Source organism: Anopheles stephensi, chromosome 3 (genome assembly GCF_013141755.1).
Source record: "Anopheles stephensi strain Indian chromosome 3, UCI_ANSTEP_V1.0, whole genome shotgun sequence".
NCBI classification, from domain to species: domain Eukaryota; kingdom Metazoa; phylum Arthropoda; class Insecta; order Diptera; family Culicidae; genus Anopheles; species Anopheles stephensi.
Window position 1 is genome coordinate 5,103,358 of NC_050203.1, and position 20,242 is coordinate 5,123,599.

A 20,242-nucleotide genomic window follows, 5' to 3' on the forward strand; every position below is an offset into this window, starting at 1 on the left:
CGAGAACGCACTCTTCTGCACTTTTTCGATCTGTATTGGACACTTTAAATAGTAAAATGAAACAGTAACATATTCTCGTTAGTTCATTTAGTCAGTTATCACTAGAATCAAATGTGTACACCATAATATGCTGCTGTCTGGCTGTGGGTTGCGTTTCGATTACGCAAACACAGCCAAAACCAAACCAAAAAAAAAAAAAACTCCGGTAGGCGCAGGAATCAATATGTTTCGCTTCCTGCTCCAACCCGCTTGGTTGGAGCAAAAATCTTCATGGTGCGCTTGTGTGTGCCTTTCCCAGTCCCGATCGCTGGTCCTCCCATTTTTTCCTGTTTATTATAAACACACACACACACTCACCTCCTCATCACTACTACTGGCTACAACTTTAATTCACTAAAATTCGATTCACATTTTTCATCACCTTCCTCCTTCATTCGGAACACACGGAACCATCGTCCCGCTAACCAGCCCTGGCACAAGAATTCTACTTCCCTCTGTTTGCATTGTAAAGTTGAGTTTTGACTTGATTGGTTGCTTGCTTGCTTGCTCGCTTTGTAATGCTATTTAGTTTATCTACAATAGGGATGCAACAACCCGGATCGGGCATATCGCACGGAAGTTTTGAAATTTGTTAGGAGTTTGATGGGTTGTTGTTCTGTAATTAGGTTAAGATTGGCTTGCAATGTTTTTCATCGTTAAAACGTGGCTGCTACTACGGATTATAGTGAGGTTATAAGAAGAAACGGGGAAAGAGTGAGAAATTGGCGCCGTTACCTTTTCCCTTATCACTAATTATTTCACACAATTCGTTTCCTCCATTCAATCACGTTCGCTCCCACACGCTCCCTTTTACTTAACTTGCGGTCTAAAAATCCGAGTACCCATCCACTCTCGCACACTCACACACGCACACACGCACACAGCTCACTTATATTGAATGCTTAAAACCCTGCTAAAATATCATCTACAGCGGTTGGTTTACTCTAGCGAACAATCACAAATATATTACGTTTCTTCACTTCTGTTCCTCCCCACTGCACTGCACCACAATACACCGAGCTAAGGGTGTAGAGCGCGTTGTGTGTGCGGTCAGCCTCATGCTACATAATTGGTTTCAACCCGGCGAATCGCAATCGAGGCTCGACAGCCCAGCTTACGGTAGCAGATTTTCACTGCTGGCGCTCAGATTGGGCAGCGATTTGAAGAGCTTTAGCTTGTTGCTGTCGCTGGCGAAACGGGTCGCGTCCGGCGTTTCGCCACAGCAGTGCGAACGTTGCGGCTGAAGCTGGGGATGCACCTGCACCACCTGTTGCTGCTGTTGCTGGTGCGGCTGATAGGGACTATCCGCCACGACGACGGTTCCGGCCATCGTTGAGCGTGGATAAGGATAGTCGGTGGACTGCTGCACATGGCTAGTGCCCGTGGTGAGGAGGGTGGCAGGAGGATGAGGAGGAGGCGTTTTGCTGGCGAGACTAAGCGACAGCATCGAATGGCCATGGTGGTCGTAGTACGGGCGTACAGGTACCGCGCCCGGATCATCGTGATACGACGACTGCAGGATGTTCTCGAGAGACAACCGCTGCTCCACAACGCCGGAACGAGGATAGTGCTGCTGCTGCTGCTGCTGCTGCTGGTCGTACTCGAGTATCTCCTGTATGTTCATCTCGAGCGCATCGTCGTCCAGCGGGCCACCGCTTTCGAACTGGATGTCAGTCGTTTGGAGAGCGTTCTGCTGCTGTTGCTGCTGGATGGAATCTTCACCCGATCGGCCATCGGACGATGCAAGCGGATGATGATGATACGCACCAGCACCCACCGCACCATGATGATGCCGATGGTGATGGTGCGGATGGTGGTGGTGATGATGATGGTGATGGCTGTGGTGGTGACGGTTGGCGGCCACATCACGATCGGACCCGTTCGCTGCCGGATGATCCTTCAGATCCACTGCCGGCCCCAGCAGACTCGTCATGTCGTAGATGATGCTTTTGGGATTGAGCAATAGCTGGTCTTTGGTGTGCGTACCGATCTCGCACAGGGCGAGCGGTTCCTGCGGGAAGCTTAGCGATTGCTTCTGCAGCAGCTTCGTGTCCGAGTAGCGCCGGAATGATTTGTTTTGCTCTGGGTGTGGTCCACACGTACCAGCCGCTGCGGAGGATTCATCCCGTGCAAACCCGGCCACGGCCGGTCCGGTTCCGGCCAGCACCGTTGAGTGACGGTGGTACAGTTTGCTGGACAGATCATCCTGTCCGCCCGCCGGTCCCATGGAGGGATCATTTAAAATATCACGGTTTTCGAGGAATATGGCCGAATTCACGTACCGTCCCATGGCACCGGGTGTCGCGACGGCCGCCAATGTGGTGGTTGTGACTGCTGACGGTACGACATTTGGGGAGTTACTTCTGCTACGCTCGACCACACCATTGTTGAGCTTACTGAGCAAGGCAAGCTCAGGGCCGTTACTATTATTCTGCTCGCCACACGGATTCGATGAGGTGGACACGGTTGAGTAACGATGGCTGCTCCCATTATTACTATTATTATTATTACCGCTGGAAGCTGCAGTCCCTCCGGCCGCCGTTGAGGTCGCACTCATCTGCATAATACCGCTACCGCTGCCGGTCGTCGTTTCGCAAATGTTGTGCACCGAATCGTGAAACGGCATCGGCGTTAAGCTTCCGCTACCCTGCAGACACGGCTTGAACGACACCTGGCTAATGTCGTCCAGCGTCCAGTCCCGATCGTACCCGCCGATCGAATTGCTCTCGATGTTTGCCGCAATGATTTGGCCCTGCTGATTGAGCTGCAACTCGCAGTGGTTTCCACCGCCTCCAGTCGTTCCGCCGGTAGATGGACCACCGCTGCCAATGCTGACATTTACCGTTGCCGCACCGAGAGGATGATCGAACGATGATTGACGTGCCGCGGCGGCGGCAGCAGCAGCAGCAGCAGCCGCCACCGATGCCGTCACTGCGTTGTTGACCGCATTGATACCCATCGTACCACCGCCGCCGCCGAGCGGTTGGCCGGATGTAGCTGCCGTACGGACGCGACGAAACTGTGGCATCTGGGGCGACTGCGGTGGGTGGATTTTTTCCGGAACATTCTGGATGAGCAGTATGCTGGAAAGCGAGGTGGAAAGATGATCGTTATTGTTGATGCTTATGATAAAAGATATTAAAAGGAAGGTTTTCGTTACCGATTTCTAGCACGCCAACGATTGCACAGATTCAAGTACTGCTTGCACTGGATGTACATGAACACGACGCCTCCCGTCAGTCCCACCGTCACCACGATCAGCTTCGTCCAGAACGGCCATCCTATCTGGCCACGCCGCACCTCCTCGGTGGCCCGTTCGATCAGCACGCACAGCGACCAGATGACGCACAAACCGGCCGCACAGTGGAATAGGACCGCGCAGCACAGTCGACGCCGCTCCACACCGGACATATCCAAACTGCGCCACTGGAAACGCAAAACGGGGGGAAAAAAAGCGGATGAATAAACAACCATCTCACGAAGCGCACCGGGATGATTCACAGCTATTCTACCGTTAAGACTTCGGGTTGAAAAATGTGTCTGAGGGCCTCTTGTCGATGCACAATAATTTACATTTTAAACGAATTTATTCAACCATAAAAAAGCTCCATTAATCGCCACACGCCCAATTCAAACCTTGGCGACTTGATGGTGATGGACGACAGGTTTTAACCTTCTCGTTTGACGAGCAACCACAGTGTTTCGAGGCCGAGAATTTCTATCCAGTTGATCTAATTTGTCTTTTGTCTACTGCGGATGTCCTCTAAACGGGCGTGTGATGCGATTTCGGTGCGAGCATCAGAATCTCAGGCTCTTCCACCCAACAAGGCTAGCTAGCGATTAGTGTTTCCATTTTGTTTATTAATTCCCGTTGCTTCGCTTCGACCCAGAGACGCGCGCGGCTCTCTTGCGGGGTGCGGCGGAAGGTATAATTTTTCCCGCCACCATAATTATTCTTCGTCACGACACGTGAGACCGGACTGGAATCAATCTTTGAACTTGAACTTCAAATATCGCACACGGCGCACGGTGTGTGTTTGTGTGTGTTTTGAGACCGAGTCACCCAGAAGTCCGTTAGTTTCGGTGCATGTCTAAAAGCCATTTGGTCGCTATCTCATGGACAACATGGGACGCTCTATAAAGAGAGCAACTTCGCGAGGATATAAAAATGGCCGTAAAACAATCGAGAAGCTCCCGCGGGAACGCGGATCCTCAAATCTAGATGTTTATCTCCTATATTTATATGACCTAACAAAACAATAAAAACAGAAGGCTCCCCACACAAGCGTGCGTACGTTCCTTCCTGACGAGAATGTCCCAAGCGAGCATGATAAATCCCCCGAAATAATGCTCTCGGCGTACATTAACGAGTTCTTGCTGCTCTAGGCCCGGCGGCTCATCAACCGTGCGGTTGCTGGTAAGTGAACGCCTTAAAAATGCACGAACTGTGTTTATCACGTTCAGCGGGGGTTTCGTTTTTCGCCAGGGACAGGATGCTGGCCACAGCAAAACAGCTGGAACAGCTTCAAAAAATCACTCAGCATGTCAGGTTTGCTGCTTGCCCTCTGTCGCCACCACCACGATCACTTTGCACATTTTCCAGCGCGAAATGAATGGCTATGGCTCACTGCAGAGCAGGGGCACGAAGAGCACTGTAATGATCCGGAACGGGAGTTATTTATTGCCATAGAGAAGCAGGGAGAACCGACCGAGCGTCGTTACATATTACCATGAGAGCTGCTGCTCGTCTGTTCCACCAACCAAACACGTGGGAGTTCGTGCGTCCTTTCTTTTATTGGCCCACACTGGGCGGGCAGAATTTATAAACAACACACACCAACCGGGAGTGTGAAAAAGAAGCGTGGAAAGCGTACTTTTGCGAAAAAAAACGAATCACTAGAGCAATAGTACTTGAAGTTGCGACAGGGATGGCCACATCCCGTGCGGGAAAATATAGGTCAATGTAACACACAGACACACACACACAAAGACACACATTCTGCGAGGCCGAAGCTATATACTGCAGATGCCCGTGTGTGTCCTTTGGAAGCAGCACCCGAACAGGGACATATGACCCATTGCTCGCTTTGCGATACACGCCACGGTGGTTGGTTAGCAAGCAAGAATGTCGGACCCGATTAGTGTCCGGTTGCAAATTGACTTGGTAAATGCATTCCCATCACACAACACGGGCGAGTGTTTGGTTTCGTTATTAGCGCTGCGGGCCGTTGGCCCTGGGACAGACCGAGCGTGATGTGACCTCCCCGAAAGTCATCTCTTAAAGCGAGTTCAAACGATTCGCTTGGCTAAAATAAAAAAAGCAATAACTAATCGATTCAACTTCCATCACTCGCATTAAAGTTAAAGCACCATCGGCAGGGCTCTCCCCCGGTACCGTATTTTTCATTCGATTTTCCGCTGACATGACACTGACGGAGGTGTTCTAACGGCAACAACGATGGAACGACGACGACGACGACAACACGCCCTCCAGACACCAGCGCGCCTCTCTGTCCTTACCTCGTTGAACGGTTTGATTTTCGTGTGCATGATAAACGGGAACTTGCACAGTTCGCAGGCATTCGTTTCCGACGCCGTCAGCCATTGCTGCAGACAGGTCTGGTGCACGAACTTTAGACTTCCGGAGCAGTAGCAGGGCGTCAGCAACGGGTTCAGGGTGTCCGACTCGCAGTGACAGATGCGGCAAATGTCGCCACTGCTCTGCGACGCCTGACTGCTGGTGGAACCGTATCTGCAACGGAAGGAAAAGAAGCGAGAGAATGGGTATGAGTCGTCGAAGCATTGGTTTACAGGTGTATGAAAAATGCAGGAATGCACCACGAGCTAGCTAGCTAGTCAAAACAAACAGAGGTGTCACGCTTGCCAACAGATGACGGTTGGTTCAGATTTTCTAGCACAAGCGGTAAATGACCGCAGCTCCAGCCAGGGTGTTGGTGGGGTGGTCCATTTTCACGCCGCTCAAGTGCACCACCGGAAGCATACTTATCGCTCGTCAAATATCGAATTAATTCCGATCGAGTGTATGTCCTCGGGAACAGAGAGAACCATCATTTACGAATTGCTTACTGGAAACGGGTGCATTAGAAAAGCGACACAGAGTTGGTAATGAGGAAAAACCACGCACTCATAACGACGTTGCGTGATAAAGTGCTCTCACTCACATGGTCCAGCTCCTCGAAATCGAAATATAAAACCACACACACACTTGCGCGGCCAAGGACGCGAATGTGATGGAAATCGGTAATCGGCATTACTTTTGGCATTGAAACTCGCTCGCGCTGAGAGGATAAGCAGCTGCCAGCCACTAACGTCAACTGGGACGTCCTTCCCCTCCAACGGGGACACCAGGAAGAAGATGCAGAGAATTAAGTGGGTCAAGGATTCCACATACTTTCCCCGCGGAAGGAGGAAGCACGGGGAACACAACACATTTAGTGTGCTACTTTACATGTAGCCACTAGTCATGGGTAATAAATCACTCGCATCTGATAGGCGGGAGGATGGGACGAGTTATCCTTGTGGCTTTCCCATTTAATTATCACCACACCACCACACTAAGGGAGATACCTTGAAGCATCATCCAGGCGGTTTTGTTTCCAGATTTCTATGATGGCGATGTGACCTATTTCCCTCTGGTGCTGTGGGATGTAGAAACTGACCCACCGGCTAACACAGATTCGCCACCCTTCATGTTAATGTCTGCCGGAAGGATGAGAATTCTGCGAACTGTCCGGATGGATGTTAAAGTTACTTTGAGATATTCTTTGGCGGGTTATTCCATCATCATGAAGAATAGATACATATCCGGTACGGAAAACCGGATGAGCTTTCACTGAGCTGGATACTGCAGACAGTTGATCTTATTTCATTGCGATGGCTCCAGACAAACGTTAGTAATGCCGTGGACAAAACGCGTGTGTCCATTATATGGTTCTCAGTGGACCTGGATATTTTGAACAACACTTTTTGCAAAGATTTCTTGGCTTATCTTGGGGAGATGGAGCTTATTCAGGAAGGGAAAGATGATTCAATTCGAATAGGTCCTTGGTAGGACTCAGCAGAATCTCGTACAATAAATTGGACAAGCATTGTCGATGCTAAAAAAAACTGCATCAAGCATATAACTCATCTGCTTATCACCCGGCAAGCAATGACGTCCTTTTGCTCGTTTTCCGTCGTCCTAAAAGTAAACCAAGCCACAAAAGAGCACGAGATACGCGCTTTCGCTTTTAGCTTAGAACCGACAACCGAACTGTGTCTCGGGCCCCAGAAAGCTGAGGTCATTCGTGATAAGACCTGACAGAAGTCATCGGCACGCGCATTCCCCCCGCGAATCATTAACTTCCATGCGATGGTCACAAGCGAACCCCTCTAACCTTCCAACGACCACCACCAGACATGAGGAACCATGTCACCCATCGTGACACAATAGGGCGAATGCATTAAACAGCCTATCAGTCGTGTGGTGAAGTGCAACAGAATGTTACCGTAACGGTTCCTCCACCTCGGCGATAAGATAATGATTGATGATCTGGGGAATCAATTATGATTATTAATGCACGCACAGCATATGCGCCACGGCTAAATCAGGAAACGGGACAACACTGGGCCCCTCGCATTGGCAGGGCGCGTCGCGTCTGGACCGATCGATCAATTAAACACATGCACTTTGAATCTAAACTTCAACACCATTAGGTGGCACTATTCCTCTAGCCGTTTACTTTTCCGGGGTCGGTCGGGCTAGGTTTAGTGATAAGAGATTCTAGTGTAGACAACTGTGTCATAGACTCCTAGTTAGTTTCTGTGGCAGAGAGGTTCTTGGTTAGTTGGGGTTTCATCGAATGACGATCGCGAAACATTGCAACCGCGCACTGTCCATTGCAAAATCGCATCACCACCTTACAGGGACCGGGGAACCGGTTGTACGAGATCGGTGTGTGCCGAGAGACACTAGACTGTCGAGAGTGGTGCATCAGAAAAATTGCGTTGTGCGCACTGTCGCGATCTTGGCACAGACAGCCGCCACACACATAGATTTCGTTTTGAGGTTGGTCATAAGTTGTAAAGTTTATCACTGTCAACCGGTGGTGGTGGCATGGAAGCCGGTAAGGAATTGCAGAATCGGATCTGTTGCAATGTTCGCTGAAAGCTCTGCCACACTTTTCACACGCATGTGGTTGAGGCTCACTGAACAAATTATTCTAGCAGAGATATATGCATTCACTTATTTTCTGAATCGAATCAGTACAGCTCGTCGGAATATTCTTTTGGAGTAGTATTTGAACTTGTTGCAGCAATTATTAAAAGGACAAATATTTTCACAGTATTTATGGTCCACGAGAAGAACACACGATCCTTTGGACCGGCGATGTCTGCTGGGCGTCTCTATATTTCAGACGATGGTACCATCAGGTATCTGCCACCTGCAGAATCCATTTAAGTAGAGGCAGAATGTCCTCTTGAGTTAGGCGAAACGAATTTGGATCGTTGGTTGATGGTTGATGGCATTTTTTAATTACCTGTTCAGCCAACTAAACTTAAGTCATTCGTGGGGTTTGTCTATGCTGTCACTCGTCCTCAAACATTGTCTAGACGATCGCAAAATGATCAGCAAGCGCGATCGCATTGAGGAGAGTTTCTGTCGATATTTGGAACTTTTGAGAGGAAAAATGCATATATGTATAAAGATCTTCATAAGAGAAACAGTGCATTGATCCCTCTTCTTCCTTGTATGGGTGTCTCCATCATATTCGACCATAGAGCAAAAGAGCCGGTGAAGAGACAGTTTGTCAATCGGATCGAATTATAGATTTAGGTGCCCACATTAACCGTACCCACTCTACCACCGTCATCATCATCATCATCATCATCGTCACCATCGGCAGAAGCAATTCGGGCCAAAATAGTTTCCCAAAGTAATTTCCACTCCAATCCCGATCCGGCACCCGTGTGTGACAACTTGACATTTCCGTTCCGGAAGGAACGGTCTGGGGCCGTTAAGTGTGCGTATGTTTTGTTCTGCACTGAAGCAAACTATTGTTCCATGTCAAACCGTCGATCCTGAATGTCAATACATTAACCGTTGAAATATAAATAAGCTGGTGGCATTTTCCACCGGCGAGAGTATCGATTTACTTCTAATCAACTAACTACTATCAGCCCCATTCCAGGTACAGACCCGGCCGGTAGCCACCCTCAACGACGGAATGGGAAGGTATTTTCTTTTAATATCCAAATGGGAATTCCGAGGCCGTACGAGCACGCGGTTGATTAGTACAATTGGTGTTACTATCGAAACGGGGCCTTTTAGCGTTTACTACCGAGCTCGAGGGCAACTTAAGCTCATTAAACGATGCGCTCGAGAGGCCCGGGAAATTCCTCTCCTAAAACCATGCCCGTTATCTCCCAGGTAGCAGCTTCCAATGGTTCGATCGGTTCGATCATTTGCATGTCTAAAATATGTGCAGCAGCAATCCACGATCGACTGACCAGCGACACGCATTTCTCACGGTTCAGCGTGAACACATATCGCACACAAACCGAATGGCTACGCGGCGAGGAAAATTAATGTTCACAGACACACACACACGCCCGCGAGGAAAAAGGCCTTCCCGATCGATGGATTAAAACCTCCGCATGAAATTCCTACGCCAGCCGGTGCTGTGTGACGCACTTCTCGGACTGGCACACGTCATCAGAATAATATTGGCATGATGAAGCGGTGCGGGCTGGTGCCGGTGGGGCGCATCATCCACCACGTAGCTTTCCCACCGTTGTGGTGCGGTGAAAACCGTTTTTCCAATCGTGTTCTCGGTTGGTCACATTTGGTGAATCGCTTTAATCGTGATTTATGTCCGATTGCAAGGAGCGAGGACGAACATGGAGAAGTGTTTTGAGTAATTGTTGGCGGTTTGTCAATCGTCCAACGCGTTGGTTGGTTGGTGGTCGATAATGATCAGCGGCCGTTTCCTTTCCCTCCCCCCCCCCCCTCCCTTTTCATACATCAACAACTCGTCCGAGCGGGGAAACGGTTTCAGCCATCCGGATTTAAATCTTTGAATGCATTATCACCTAAAAGTATACACGCAGACTGTTATTTCAGAACATGGATACATTCCGATCGCGGTACCCTTCGGAGCGTCCCTTCACGCCTTCTTCCGTCCGTTTGTGTGTGGATTAAAAATCGAATCAGCGATGCGTAGTAGTGTAGCGGTCACTGCCGATAAACATGGATCCATACTTCCGCGTTTTATGCGTCGTAACACGGTGCAACAGCAGCAGCCCTGCTTCATGGTCAACCGGTCGATCGTATCGGCCGGCTGGAAACGTGAGCAGAATGCTAAAGAAGGGCCATTGGCCCTGGAAGCAGCTGCTATAGACGGCGGCGATTGCAACCATTTCGATCCCACACAATCATCTCCGGAAGTCTCGCTGACAATGCACACAGCGTTGTTGATTAGGCCCGTTGGTCTGTAAGTAGTTGAAGAAGTAGCGAAACTTTAATTGTTCCTCAATAAACTCTCTTCTTCTTGGGGCTTCAAATCGACGACTTCATAAAGCCGTTATAAATACATCAAATCATATCCACCAACCTTCGGGCAAATGATCCCCCACTAGACGGTTTCACTTGCACGATGATCTTCTTCAGTGCGAGGACTTAACCTTACAAAAGTGCCATGTGCTCCCATGCCCAAGCTCAGTAAGACAACGAAAAGGCTAACCTTCCAAACGGTCATAGTGCCATAAAGAAAACTCCGAATTACAGCACAATTTCCCGCGTAAGTACTGCTCCAAACTGCCCTTCTCGTACGGTGACAACCAAAACGCCACGATCCATGAGCTGTATGGTGTGCACTTGACCTTTTTATCGTGTGGCCATACACACACACACCACACCGGGCGGCTAGTGCACTCCAAAAAATGAACTTCGGGGCCATCACGCCTGCCCCAAGTGCAAGACATTTTTTTTTATTGGAGCTGCTACCAACGAATGCTACAGCGCATCGAAGGGAACAACGCGAGAGAAGGCCACCGAAGTAAATCGGATCTCGATTGGGCGATTCGGTGTTGGAACCGGGCTGTCTTGTGCAAGGACAGCAGATTTTCGCTCTCGGTCCCTTTGGTTTTTTGTTTTGTTTGTTTGTTGGAAAGAAAATTCACCTTCACCCGCGCTTGTGTCCGGCGAGAACACAAAGAGAACACCCTTGAAGGGTGGGATTTACGCTGCTGTCTGCTTTGTGCTTCACTCCGAACAATTCCAAGATCGAGTAGCTGCTACAATGAGAACAAAGAATGCACTTTTTATGTGTGTTCTCACCTCCCCCCTGGCAACTTTAAGCTCAACTTCAACTAAATTCAGAGCATTTAAAGGTAATTTCTTCAACGAAATTTAAAAAAAATGGGAAAAATCTTTTACCATACCGGAAGCAACAAAGAAGCAGGAGATTAAATTTGGAGGTGAAAGTTTTCGGGCCAGTTGTTAAGTGGCAAAGTGCAACCCCGCAGCCACTGCGGCCGAAAAAAAAACCTTGACCTTGGCAGAGGCTGACGCGATTTGTCTCCTCTGTCAGCCTCTTTCTTGGCTTTTCCTTTTGTTTCTCCGTTCGCTTTCGTTTTCGAATTTTCATCTCCATCTGTCGTCGTTCCTTTTTCGTGCGCTGTTTGGAGTTCGGTAAGGTGCAAGGTGAAAAACCTGACTCGACTCGGAGCCGCGTCTTCGGTGTACACGGGAAGTGAAAGGAAGTAATAGTAATAACCATAATAATAACTTGTCGACAATACTCCAGCATGGTACGAGTTGCTTTTCGTCCGCTGTCCTCGAAGAATTTGTTGCTCAGGTGAGAAATCTAGCCACCGAAGCTAGATTCTAGGATCGTTATAAAGCTCCACACAGTAGTAGCAACATTGCCCTACATGCTAATCTTTCCAAGCAAGCACCCCGAGCGATTTTATCACAAACCCAACGCTGGGGAGACATGGACCGGTGGGCTTTATGATCGATAGCAGGTGTGTTGCTTCTCATCGGATTTAGATACTCTAAGGCGAAAAGAGAGCTCCATAACCTTGTGCCAAAGTGCGCGATTACAGCACACCCAAGCGTGGCTTTCCCTTCGCCACTCACACACTGAGAGGTTTGAAAATTCGACCAACCGTGCACAGTAGTTTATGCTCGGCAAGCCCTTAGTGTTAAACGAACATAAACGTGGTTAGCGCTAGGGGAGGGAGAGAAAAATCCGCCCCAACACCCTGTGCTGCTGACCATTAAAGCGCGACAGACAGAAATTTGCGATTGCGATCTACAGCCGCCGGGGTTGCGTCACATCATCTCTCTCCCTGGCTGAAGGTTAGTGTGTAGTGGGCTTGTGCCAAAAAAAAGCCATGAGCCACAGCTTTGAACCACCGGCCTTAGAGTCTCGTGCGATCGTCTCGCCGACTCTGGACGTCAATCAGTAAGGGATGATGGCCCAACCAAACCAGCCTTACGGCGGCTGGAACGTTCGATAAACATTGCTCCCGTCCATCCATGATGGGAAGTTACAAGATGCAAAACTGAGAGCACAAGTGTGGCGCGGCTTTTGCAATCAAACCCAAACAACGCGCATACTCACACCCCACGGCACCACGTTGACGTCAGCGATCGTGTGGGACGGGCAGCTTATTATCGGGAAGACATGCACACATAACGCTAGTTAAAGTTGGAGTGGTCCTCTCCCCTGATAAAGCCCTTCATTAACCCTCGTACCCCATCCATTGGAGCTATTCCTGGAGCTTCCGAGGGCCAACACCGCCGGGAACTTCTCATTGAGTCATAAACGTTCTAATGAGGACCGGAATGGGGCACAGCCACATTAGGGAGCCGCAAAGTGTTTCTCCGCCGTACGGTCACAATATTGCACAATTTACAGGCCGGCAATAATCATCTTTCAATTTGAGGGCAATTACGGATGGCCGGGATATTGTGGTGACCTCGTCGGGTGGTGTCGTCGATTAAATAACGCCGATGGAACGCTTCCAGCCGACCTTCGCTTTTAATCCTCCCGGATTATACAAATAAAGTAAGGTTCGCCAATCCCTTAAAACAATCCTCCCATCCATCAATATTCTCGTTTCAAAGCAGGCCAAAAAATAGAAGCGGCCATATATTGCAGGGCTTCACTGTCACAGTAAAGCCGTCACAAAGCCATTCAATTACTTCTTCTTCATCTTTCTCGACTGTGCTAAGTGTTTTAAAATATGCACTTCACCGCATGCACTACCTAATAGCGACGTAAAACGATGAAGCTACTTGAGAAAAATGCACCCCAGTGCTGGCTCTGTAGTTGCATCACGATGGGGCTCGGACTCGGGTAGTAGTAGCGAAGACACCGAGGTGCACTTGAAAAATTGCAAAACGCGAATCGAACGGAACCAGTCAAGTGTCCGCCGTCGTCCGGGGCCGGTTTTGCGTTGACGCAAGGGGTGAACGTTACTTTAAGTGAGAATTAGAAATGATCATTTGCATATTAGTCGCAAATTAACGGCCGTTAAGTGGATGCGTGGATAGGGTTACGCTTAAAGCTGATGAAAATTTTCGAGAAGAATCGTTCAATTAGCTTTAAGGCGGAGATGATCCAGTTGCTAATCTATTATAAACCTAAAATCAATATACGAAGTAGATCAGCTTAATTTTCATGACTAGCCACGAGGAGTCTGACGAGAGTTTAGTCAAGTTCACAATACGGCGTTAAGGGATTGAGGTATTGAGTTGGCTGGGCTCATCTTAGAATCGACCATCGGCTCTTCATAAGACCTCGAATAACTGGCATAAGAATTTCTCCACAGTGTCCTCATACAAGTCCCGGAATGGACTCAGCATTTCTTGGAGAAGAAAGTAGGAGCTTTTCTACGCAAAAAATCGCAAACCATTCGCTAACATACTCTGGCCCTTAAAATCCAACGATTCCACCATATCGTTTTCATTCACGTGCGTTTAAAATCTGCACATAACATCGATCACACATGTTGGAATTCTAAAATGAAAAGCGCGATGATTTATAATTAATTTATATTGAACGGTATCTCCTCTCTAGTGCAACGCTTATCGTCCGGCAACAAAAACCCCCACAGCTGACATTAAACAAAGGGCAAACCATTAAAGCGCTTATTGATCATGCTTAATTAGATAGCGATACTTGGAATGTTCGACTCATTTCCCCTGCGCAGCCCTGCTGTTCATACCGTCGTCGTGTGTGTGTGTGTGTCCCCATCATCCCCGCGCCCTTTATGTGTGATAAGATTAATCCTATATCTCCGCCGGTTCGGATCTCGAGCAAGGCCAGCAGAGCAAGCAAACATTGCTTCCGAGTAAAGCTAAATTAAGTCTAAATCTAGGCTAAATCCTATGTGCTAGCTACCGTATGTGTTAGTCGCCATGTTGACTTGACCAGTATCATCGCCATCATTATCCTCACTCGTGGGGTCATCATTAACCCATCATCACACACAAGCTCCGCATACACACCGGCTGAGCTAGAGCTACCGGTGTTGACCGACGGTTACGCGCGCCGACCCAACAAAGCAAGATAAAACAGCGACGACGGACCGCGACGATTGCACGGTTTTGTTTGCGCGTTTGCACTGATAACATATCCTCTCTCTGACACACGGTAAACATGAACCCCCCCCCCCCCCCTCAACACATAAGTTGTATGTTCTCGCAAGCTGTGGTCTTTGGTTTAAATCCGAGCTGGACGGTACACACAGAGACCCGCCGTGTTCCAGTTTCCAGCAGCCAGAGGAATGCATCGGCGCGCACGTGCATTTGCGTGCTGTCCGGGATTTTTTGCCCCGGCGTGTGGCTCACTGCGAGATGCGGGGAGATGGGTTTGCACAAGCGTCGGGTAGCTAATTTAATATTGTATCAGGCACGTTCTTGCCCCATCTGGCAGGAGACTCGCGGCTAGAATGAATCTCAACAGCATTGCATTACCCCCTTGGGTGATGAGGCGGGTCGGTCGTTCGTGTAGCAGGTGTGCTCTTTGTGACGCCTTTTACAACCATTGCCCTGCTGTCTCTACTTGCCCGCTTTTTCCCGAAAGCTTCGGCGGGTGACGCTGGCAGGGCACAGTGGCAAACAAAAACCGAATAAGCTCCGACAGTGCAAATATAAGCGCGAAGCTAGCAAACTTTGGCATCGATTGCATCGACAAACAGGGGGCGATGGCGATTGAATATCCCTCTACTGTTTCCAAGAAGAATAGCCGTCAGCATTTGCAAGATTTCCTTTCCTTGGAAAGGAAAAAGGGAAGTTGCATTAGAGACACCTACCCACTTTCCTCGCTCAATATCGGGACGTTGCATCAGAGCACGACGACGCCAACGCAGAAGCAAGTTTGTAGAAGGTCAGTATTCTCTGTGCGGCAGGAAAAACCTAACTACCAACAAGAACAGTATGGGCAGCGTAGTAGTTGTTTGTGAAGCAGCACAACAACAAAGCTGCTTATAAAATGTTACATCTTTTCATGTTAAATATGTGCTGAAGCGCCATAAAACGGTCAACAAAAACGTCACCACGATGATTGATGATGCTTGTTGCCTAGAGCAATAATGTAACTTGTGAAGGCCACACATACTTTTCTCTGGCCAATGAATCTACCAGAGTTGAACTAGGTAGCAGCAAGATTAACGTTGGAGTTGCCTTTGACTATATGCACTTGGCTATTTGGATACATCGATGATACACCACTCTTTCCCGAGTGGCCTTCGCGACTAGTTTTGGTTGTTTTGAGACATTAACGATCGTTTGATCGTCTGTTCTAACCACACAATGATTGTATCTCTGTTGATTCTAGTTTTGTATAAAAACAGTAAGTTGCTTGAGAGTCTTTTCTATGAGAGGCTGAATATTCTTTTCGCTGAAACCAGGACAGCTGAAACCTTTGATTGGATCAGTACAACTTGAATTAATTTTAGAGAAAATCATTAAAATCAGTCAGTCTTCTTCAAACAAATTTCCTAAACGGTATAATTGATCTTCCCTTCATGCCCGTCCCTCTTTTCCTTACCAATTAACCTTTCCCCTTCTTTTCGCTAATTGTCTGGGTGAAAACATTTCCATTCGGTATCACACGGCGACCGACCTTCGGTACAGCTGGCACACACATGCGGCGTGTGCTCGTGAAGAAAGTGAGCCTCCACCAAATTACACGACCCAACCTTCTTAGCCTTAGGGCCGCCTCAGGCAGCTCGTTACCGGCGTTGGCCGCTTGTGCCGAAAACGACCTCCTCGAAACGACAACCACATTCTACTCAAAGGCAAAAGGTTTCGGCGAGGTTCATCTCACCATACTTGGGGCGCCATATGCGCTCGTACACCTTTGCACGCGATGCAGTGTCGTACTGGGTGTGCTGTTGCTTGAAATGCGAAAAGTAACGGAGAGACCGGGGTTCAGTGAAGATTGTGCACGAGAGAAGCTGAGACGTGCAGTTTCTGGTGCCGTGTGTAGTTTTTTTTTGCTTTCAGTTTAATTTTTGCGTGGGTCACGTTCATTCACTTCAGGCCGGCGCGTGTGTGCATTGGCGAGAAGGCCAATGAACCGTAGCAAATTGCGCGTTTTCCTTTATGCGTCACCGGGTGTTTATCCGCGACCGAGGGATGAATAATATTGCCGAAGAAAGTCGGCCACGCTGCATGAAAGTGATGCTAATCTTTAATCGCATTAAATTGTAGACACAAAATCAATCAATTGTTCTTGAAAAAATGCGTGCTAAAGCGTAGCTAGAACCAAACGAGAGCTAGGTGGTATGTCACGTGAACCACCACCAACGCTGAGAAAAGTGTTCAAGGTGAAGTGAACACTGCTGACGCGTTTTCAAGGCTTACCATCATTTTTCATTATACATCACGATAAAGCCCAAAAACACACGGTGGGAAGGCGTCGGTATAAAAAAGAGGTCAACCGGTAGAAGTCCGATTTTTCCCTTTTTGGATGCATGGATATACGTCCAAACGCTGACCTCGTCATCTGTCTGCTGTTTGGATTAACTTGCTCTACATAATTTTCCAGCAAAAGACTGGACATCATGCGGACTCTTGTTACGGAGGCTCAATCAAAACAGCTTCTTTGAAGGGTAATCATCTGCTTGTTTCCAACTACTTCCTTGCCATGCGGAACTGGTTATCGGACATTTGAATTATATAACTCAGGTTTAGGAAGCGTGCGTTGGATACGCAAACCTCCATGCGAAGGAAGGCAGCGGAATCAACTCGAATGGTAAAATCTCTCCCATCAGAACATTCCAGGTCAACTCATCTTCCTCAGCGCGGAAACAGGTTCCCCAGATCGAGTTCTGCTTCTCGTCGACCCAAGCAGCACCACCATATCACAATTTGTGGTTTAGCGATGAGGTATAACGGACTTGAACGATAGGAAATAAGCAGAATGTAGCTAAATATTCGCAAAACACGACGACAACGGCCAATACTAGCGCTTCACGAACAACAAAACAGGGAACCGGTTCGCAACATTCCCGACCGTTTGATAGCCCCCGATAGCTCTCGCTCCCCGGACCCGCTGTTAATGGGCTCCCTAACTATAGGTGCAGGTACCTGTGCAGGAAACGGGAAGCGTCATTAGAACCTGATCCCGGTACGCAATCTGCGAGCGGTTTGCGGTACCTACCTGGTGTGTGTCAACATCCCGGACGAGTTCCAGTCTACATTCTCGATGTCGGAAGAAGTTTTCCCGTTCGATATCGACATGATGTGGCTGATGTGTTTTTGAGGTATGTTTTTCTCACATACAGATTTGATCGCGGTTGATGTTTGGCTTATCGTCTTCTCCACGCACACGCGCGCACACACACACACACGGCCGGTGTAGAAATGCCCTTCAAGCACGGCTGACCATCACTAATTATCAATGGTGGCCGCGGTGTATTCACGCTACTTCACCTTCTCGCTAGCGATCGCACCACTTCACCATGCCAACCAGGCCGACCAGGGTCAGGTTGCGTGCAAGATTGATTTTTCACTTCACCACACTTTCCCCTGTACAGGGCTTTCCGTTGGTTTTATGGCCGGTGTGCCGCTCTCACCCACGAAGCGCACATGCAAAATCAAGCCGATAAATGTTTTTTTTTCTCCTTTTGCTTATTTTTAGAACACCTCCATCAGTGCACAACAACACAACACAAGAATCTGTCTATCGCCCCATCTGATGTGGTTGGTTGTTTTTCTTGCTACGCCGCTGGTTGCTTCGATGCTGCTACACAGTAGGATGAAAAGGTACGAAAAACCCGCAGCTTCACCTGCTGTCAAAAACGCACTGCACAAAAATACATAATTGAGGTTAGAAACCATAAAAAGCTAGGGAAAAGAAAGGGAACCAGGGAAGTATTGATGGTCATCGATAAAGCAACCGAATGGAAGCTGTACGCGAACGCGGATCGAAAGGTAATTAACACAATTAAGGGCACCGTTGCGTTTCACGTGAACCCACTCTGCACTGCTAGGCCTGGTCGTTCTAATGTATGTTGCCTTGGAGCTTCTCGGCGGATTGAAAATGCTGAATAAACAACCATTTTCGCATCCTTCCGTAGCGAATGTGTTACATAAATGATACGGCTCTAACCACCGCAACAAGATCGACCGGTTCCCGCAAGATTGAAAGAGCTCCCGTAGGAAACTGGGAAACCCGTCGAGATTCCTTCACACACAGCCAGTCGCAGTCGCGTTGGCGAATAATTGTGCTTTGTTTTTATTTCCGGACCATTGTTTTTGTTTGCTTTCTCCTGGATGAAAATGTCAGTTCCGCACTTTCACACACGTACACGGCGGCGCGCGTTGCGATGATTCGGGGTTTGCGTATGTGTGTGGACACACAAACTCGATACAGACGCATCTAAGCCACAAAATCAATAAACAACACAACACCAAACTGCTGGAACTAGATTACTAGGATCGATTTTACATTGTCGCTTTTCTTACGATACATACGCGCACACACACACACACACACACGCACGCACACTGATTTTTCTTGACGTATTTTCTAACCAGGACCCCGCCACATCAAACCCGTACGCACACTCGCCGTTTGCTTCTCGCCGCCTCCGTCACCAAAGGCCATTTGTGTTGGCAGATTGAATTAACACCGAATTAACACAACGACGACACCACGGCACATCCCAGCAGCGCGATGATGGGCGCGGATTTTCCTTCTTTTGCACTAGGCGCGCGGACCACCACTTCATTACATTTTCATGGCTTGCTGTGCGCCACACAGATTTGTTTTCGGTTTCGGTGAAAATTCTTCCAATCGTATGCGTCGGTCAACGACGTCACATAGATTGGGTGTGGGCTGGGCTGAGCAGACACACGATGGCCCGGTGCGATGTATGTAAACTGAAGATGTTTTACTTTTCCGTCACGTATTTTCACTTGCAAAGGGAGGACTGTTTTGTCATCCGCGTTTGGTTATTGCACACCTGCAGCGAAACAGCGCCTGTTGGCCCGTTTTTTGGGAAGGAAGCTGGAAGATGTGCGATGTGAGATTGCAGACCGAACCATCCCCAACTAACCATTGCTTATCACGCGCGCGTACTTCGTTGCGTTTCGAGGTTCTAGATTGAGTGTGAAATTGTAGGTTAATTTGACGAAATTCGCTACAAAGGAGGAGGCTGGTTTTGCGGCCTACCGCGAAACCGACCGACCGACGAGTGACCGTTGTGTTCGTTCGCTTCGTAGAATGTACTGGTCGCAGCCTATACCCCACCAACGCCTGGCGTAGGCGAACGGATGCCTGTTTCCCGCTTTGACCGTACCTTTTACGGTGCGGATTTTTTAAAGAATACATAAACTACGGCTTGGTTTGCTGTTTTAGTACGTTTTGCTAAGCAAAAGTAGCGATTTTTATTAATATTTTAACTTTTCTCTTCATTGTTTGACAACAGCGGATTTGTTGTTTGCGCAGTTTGCTGTCAATGGTACGTTTATACTGTGCAGATAGATACTGAAAAACAGGGTGACTCGTTCGTTTCGTAGTTCCAAATCGATATTGTTCCGAAATTGGAACCGAAAAGTTATGTTGAAGGACAATACATTGAAATCACTGATAAAAAATGAGTTTGAGCATAATCTATGCACTACGTTAAAAATGAACAAATAATTATTTCCAGCGCTGCTAGTGAAAAATTCTCTTCC

General features: G+C 48.3%; 1 protein-coding gene across 4 annotated transcripts; it reads right to left on the reverse strand.

Annotated features, from left to right (window-relative positions):
• Positions 1-13: 13 nt before the first annotated feature.
• LOC118510266 lies at positions 14-20,000 on the reverse strand. Of its 4 annotated transcripts, none has more exons than XM_036051864.1 (5): positions 19,864-20,000; positions 17,721-18,365; positions 5,560-5,791; positions 3,200-3,465; positions 14-3,122 (listed from the first exon to the last, which is right to left on the reverse strand). In XM_036051864.1, the coding sequence occupies exons 2-5, from the start codon at positions 17,798-17,800 to the stop codon at positions 1,154-1,156; spliced, it is 2,547 nt and encodes an 848-aa protein (XP_035907757.1). In that variant the 5' UTR covers positions 17,801-18,365; positions 19,864-20,000; the 3' UTR covers positions 14-1,153. The 4 variants fall into 4 exon arrangements, with proteins under 4 accessions (XP_035907757.1, XP_035907755.1, XP_035907756.1 ...); XM_036051862.1 differs by lacking the exon at positions 19,864-20,000 and adding an exon at positions 19,621-19,790; XM_036051863.1 differs by lacking the exon at positions 19,864-20,000 and adding an exon at positions 19,528-19,790.
• Between the last annotated feature and the right edge of the window lie 242 nt (positions 20,001-20,242).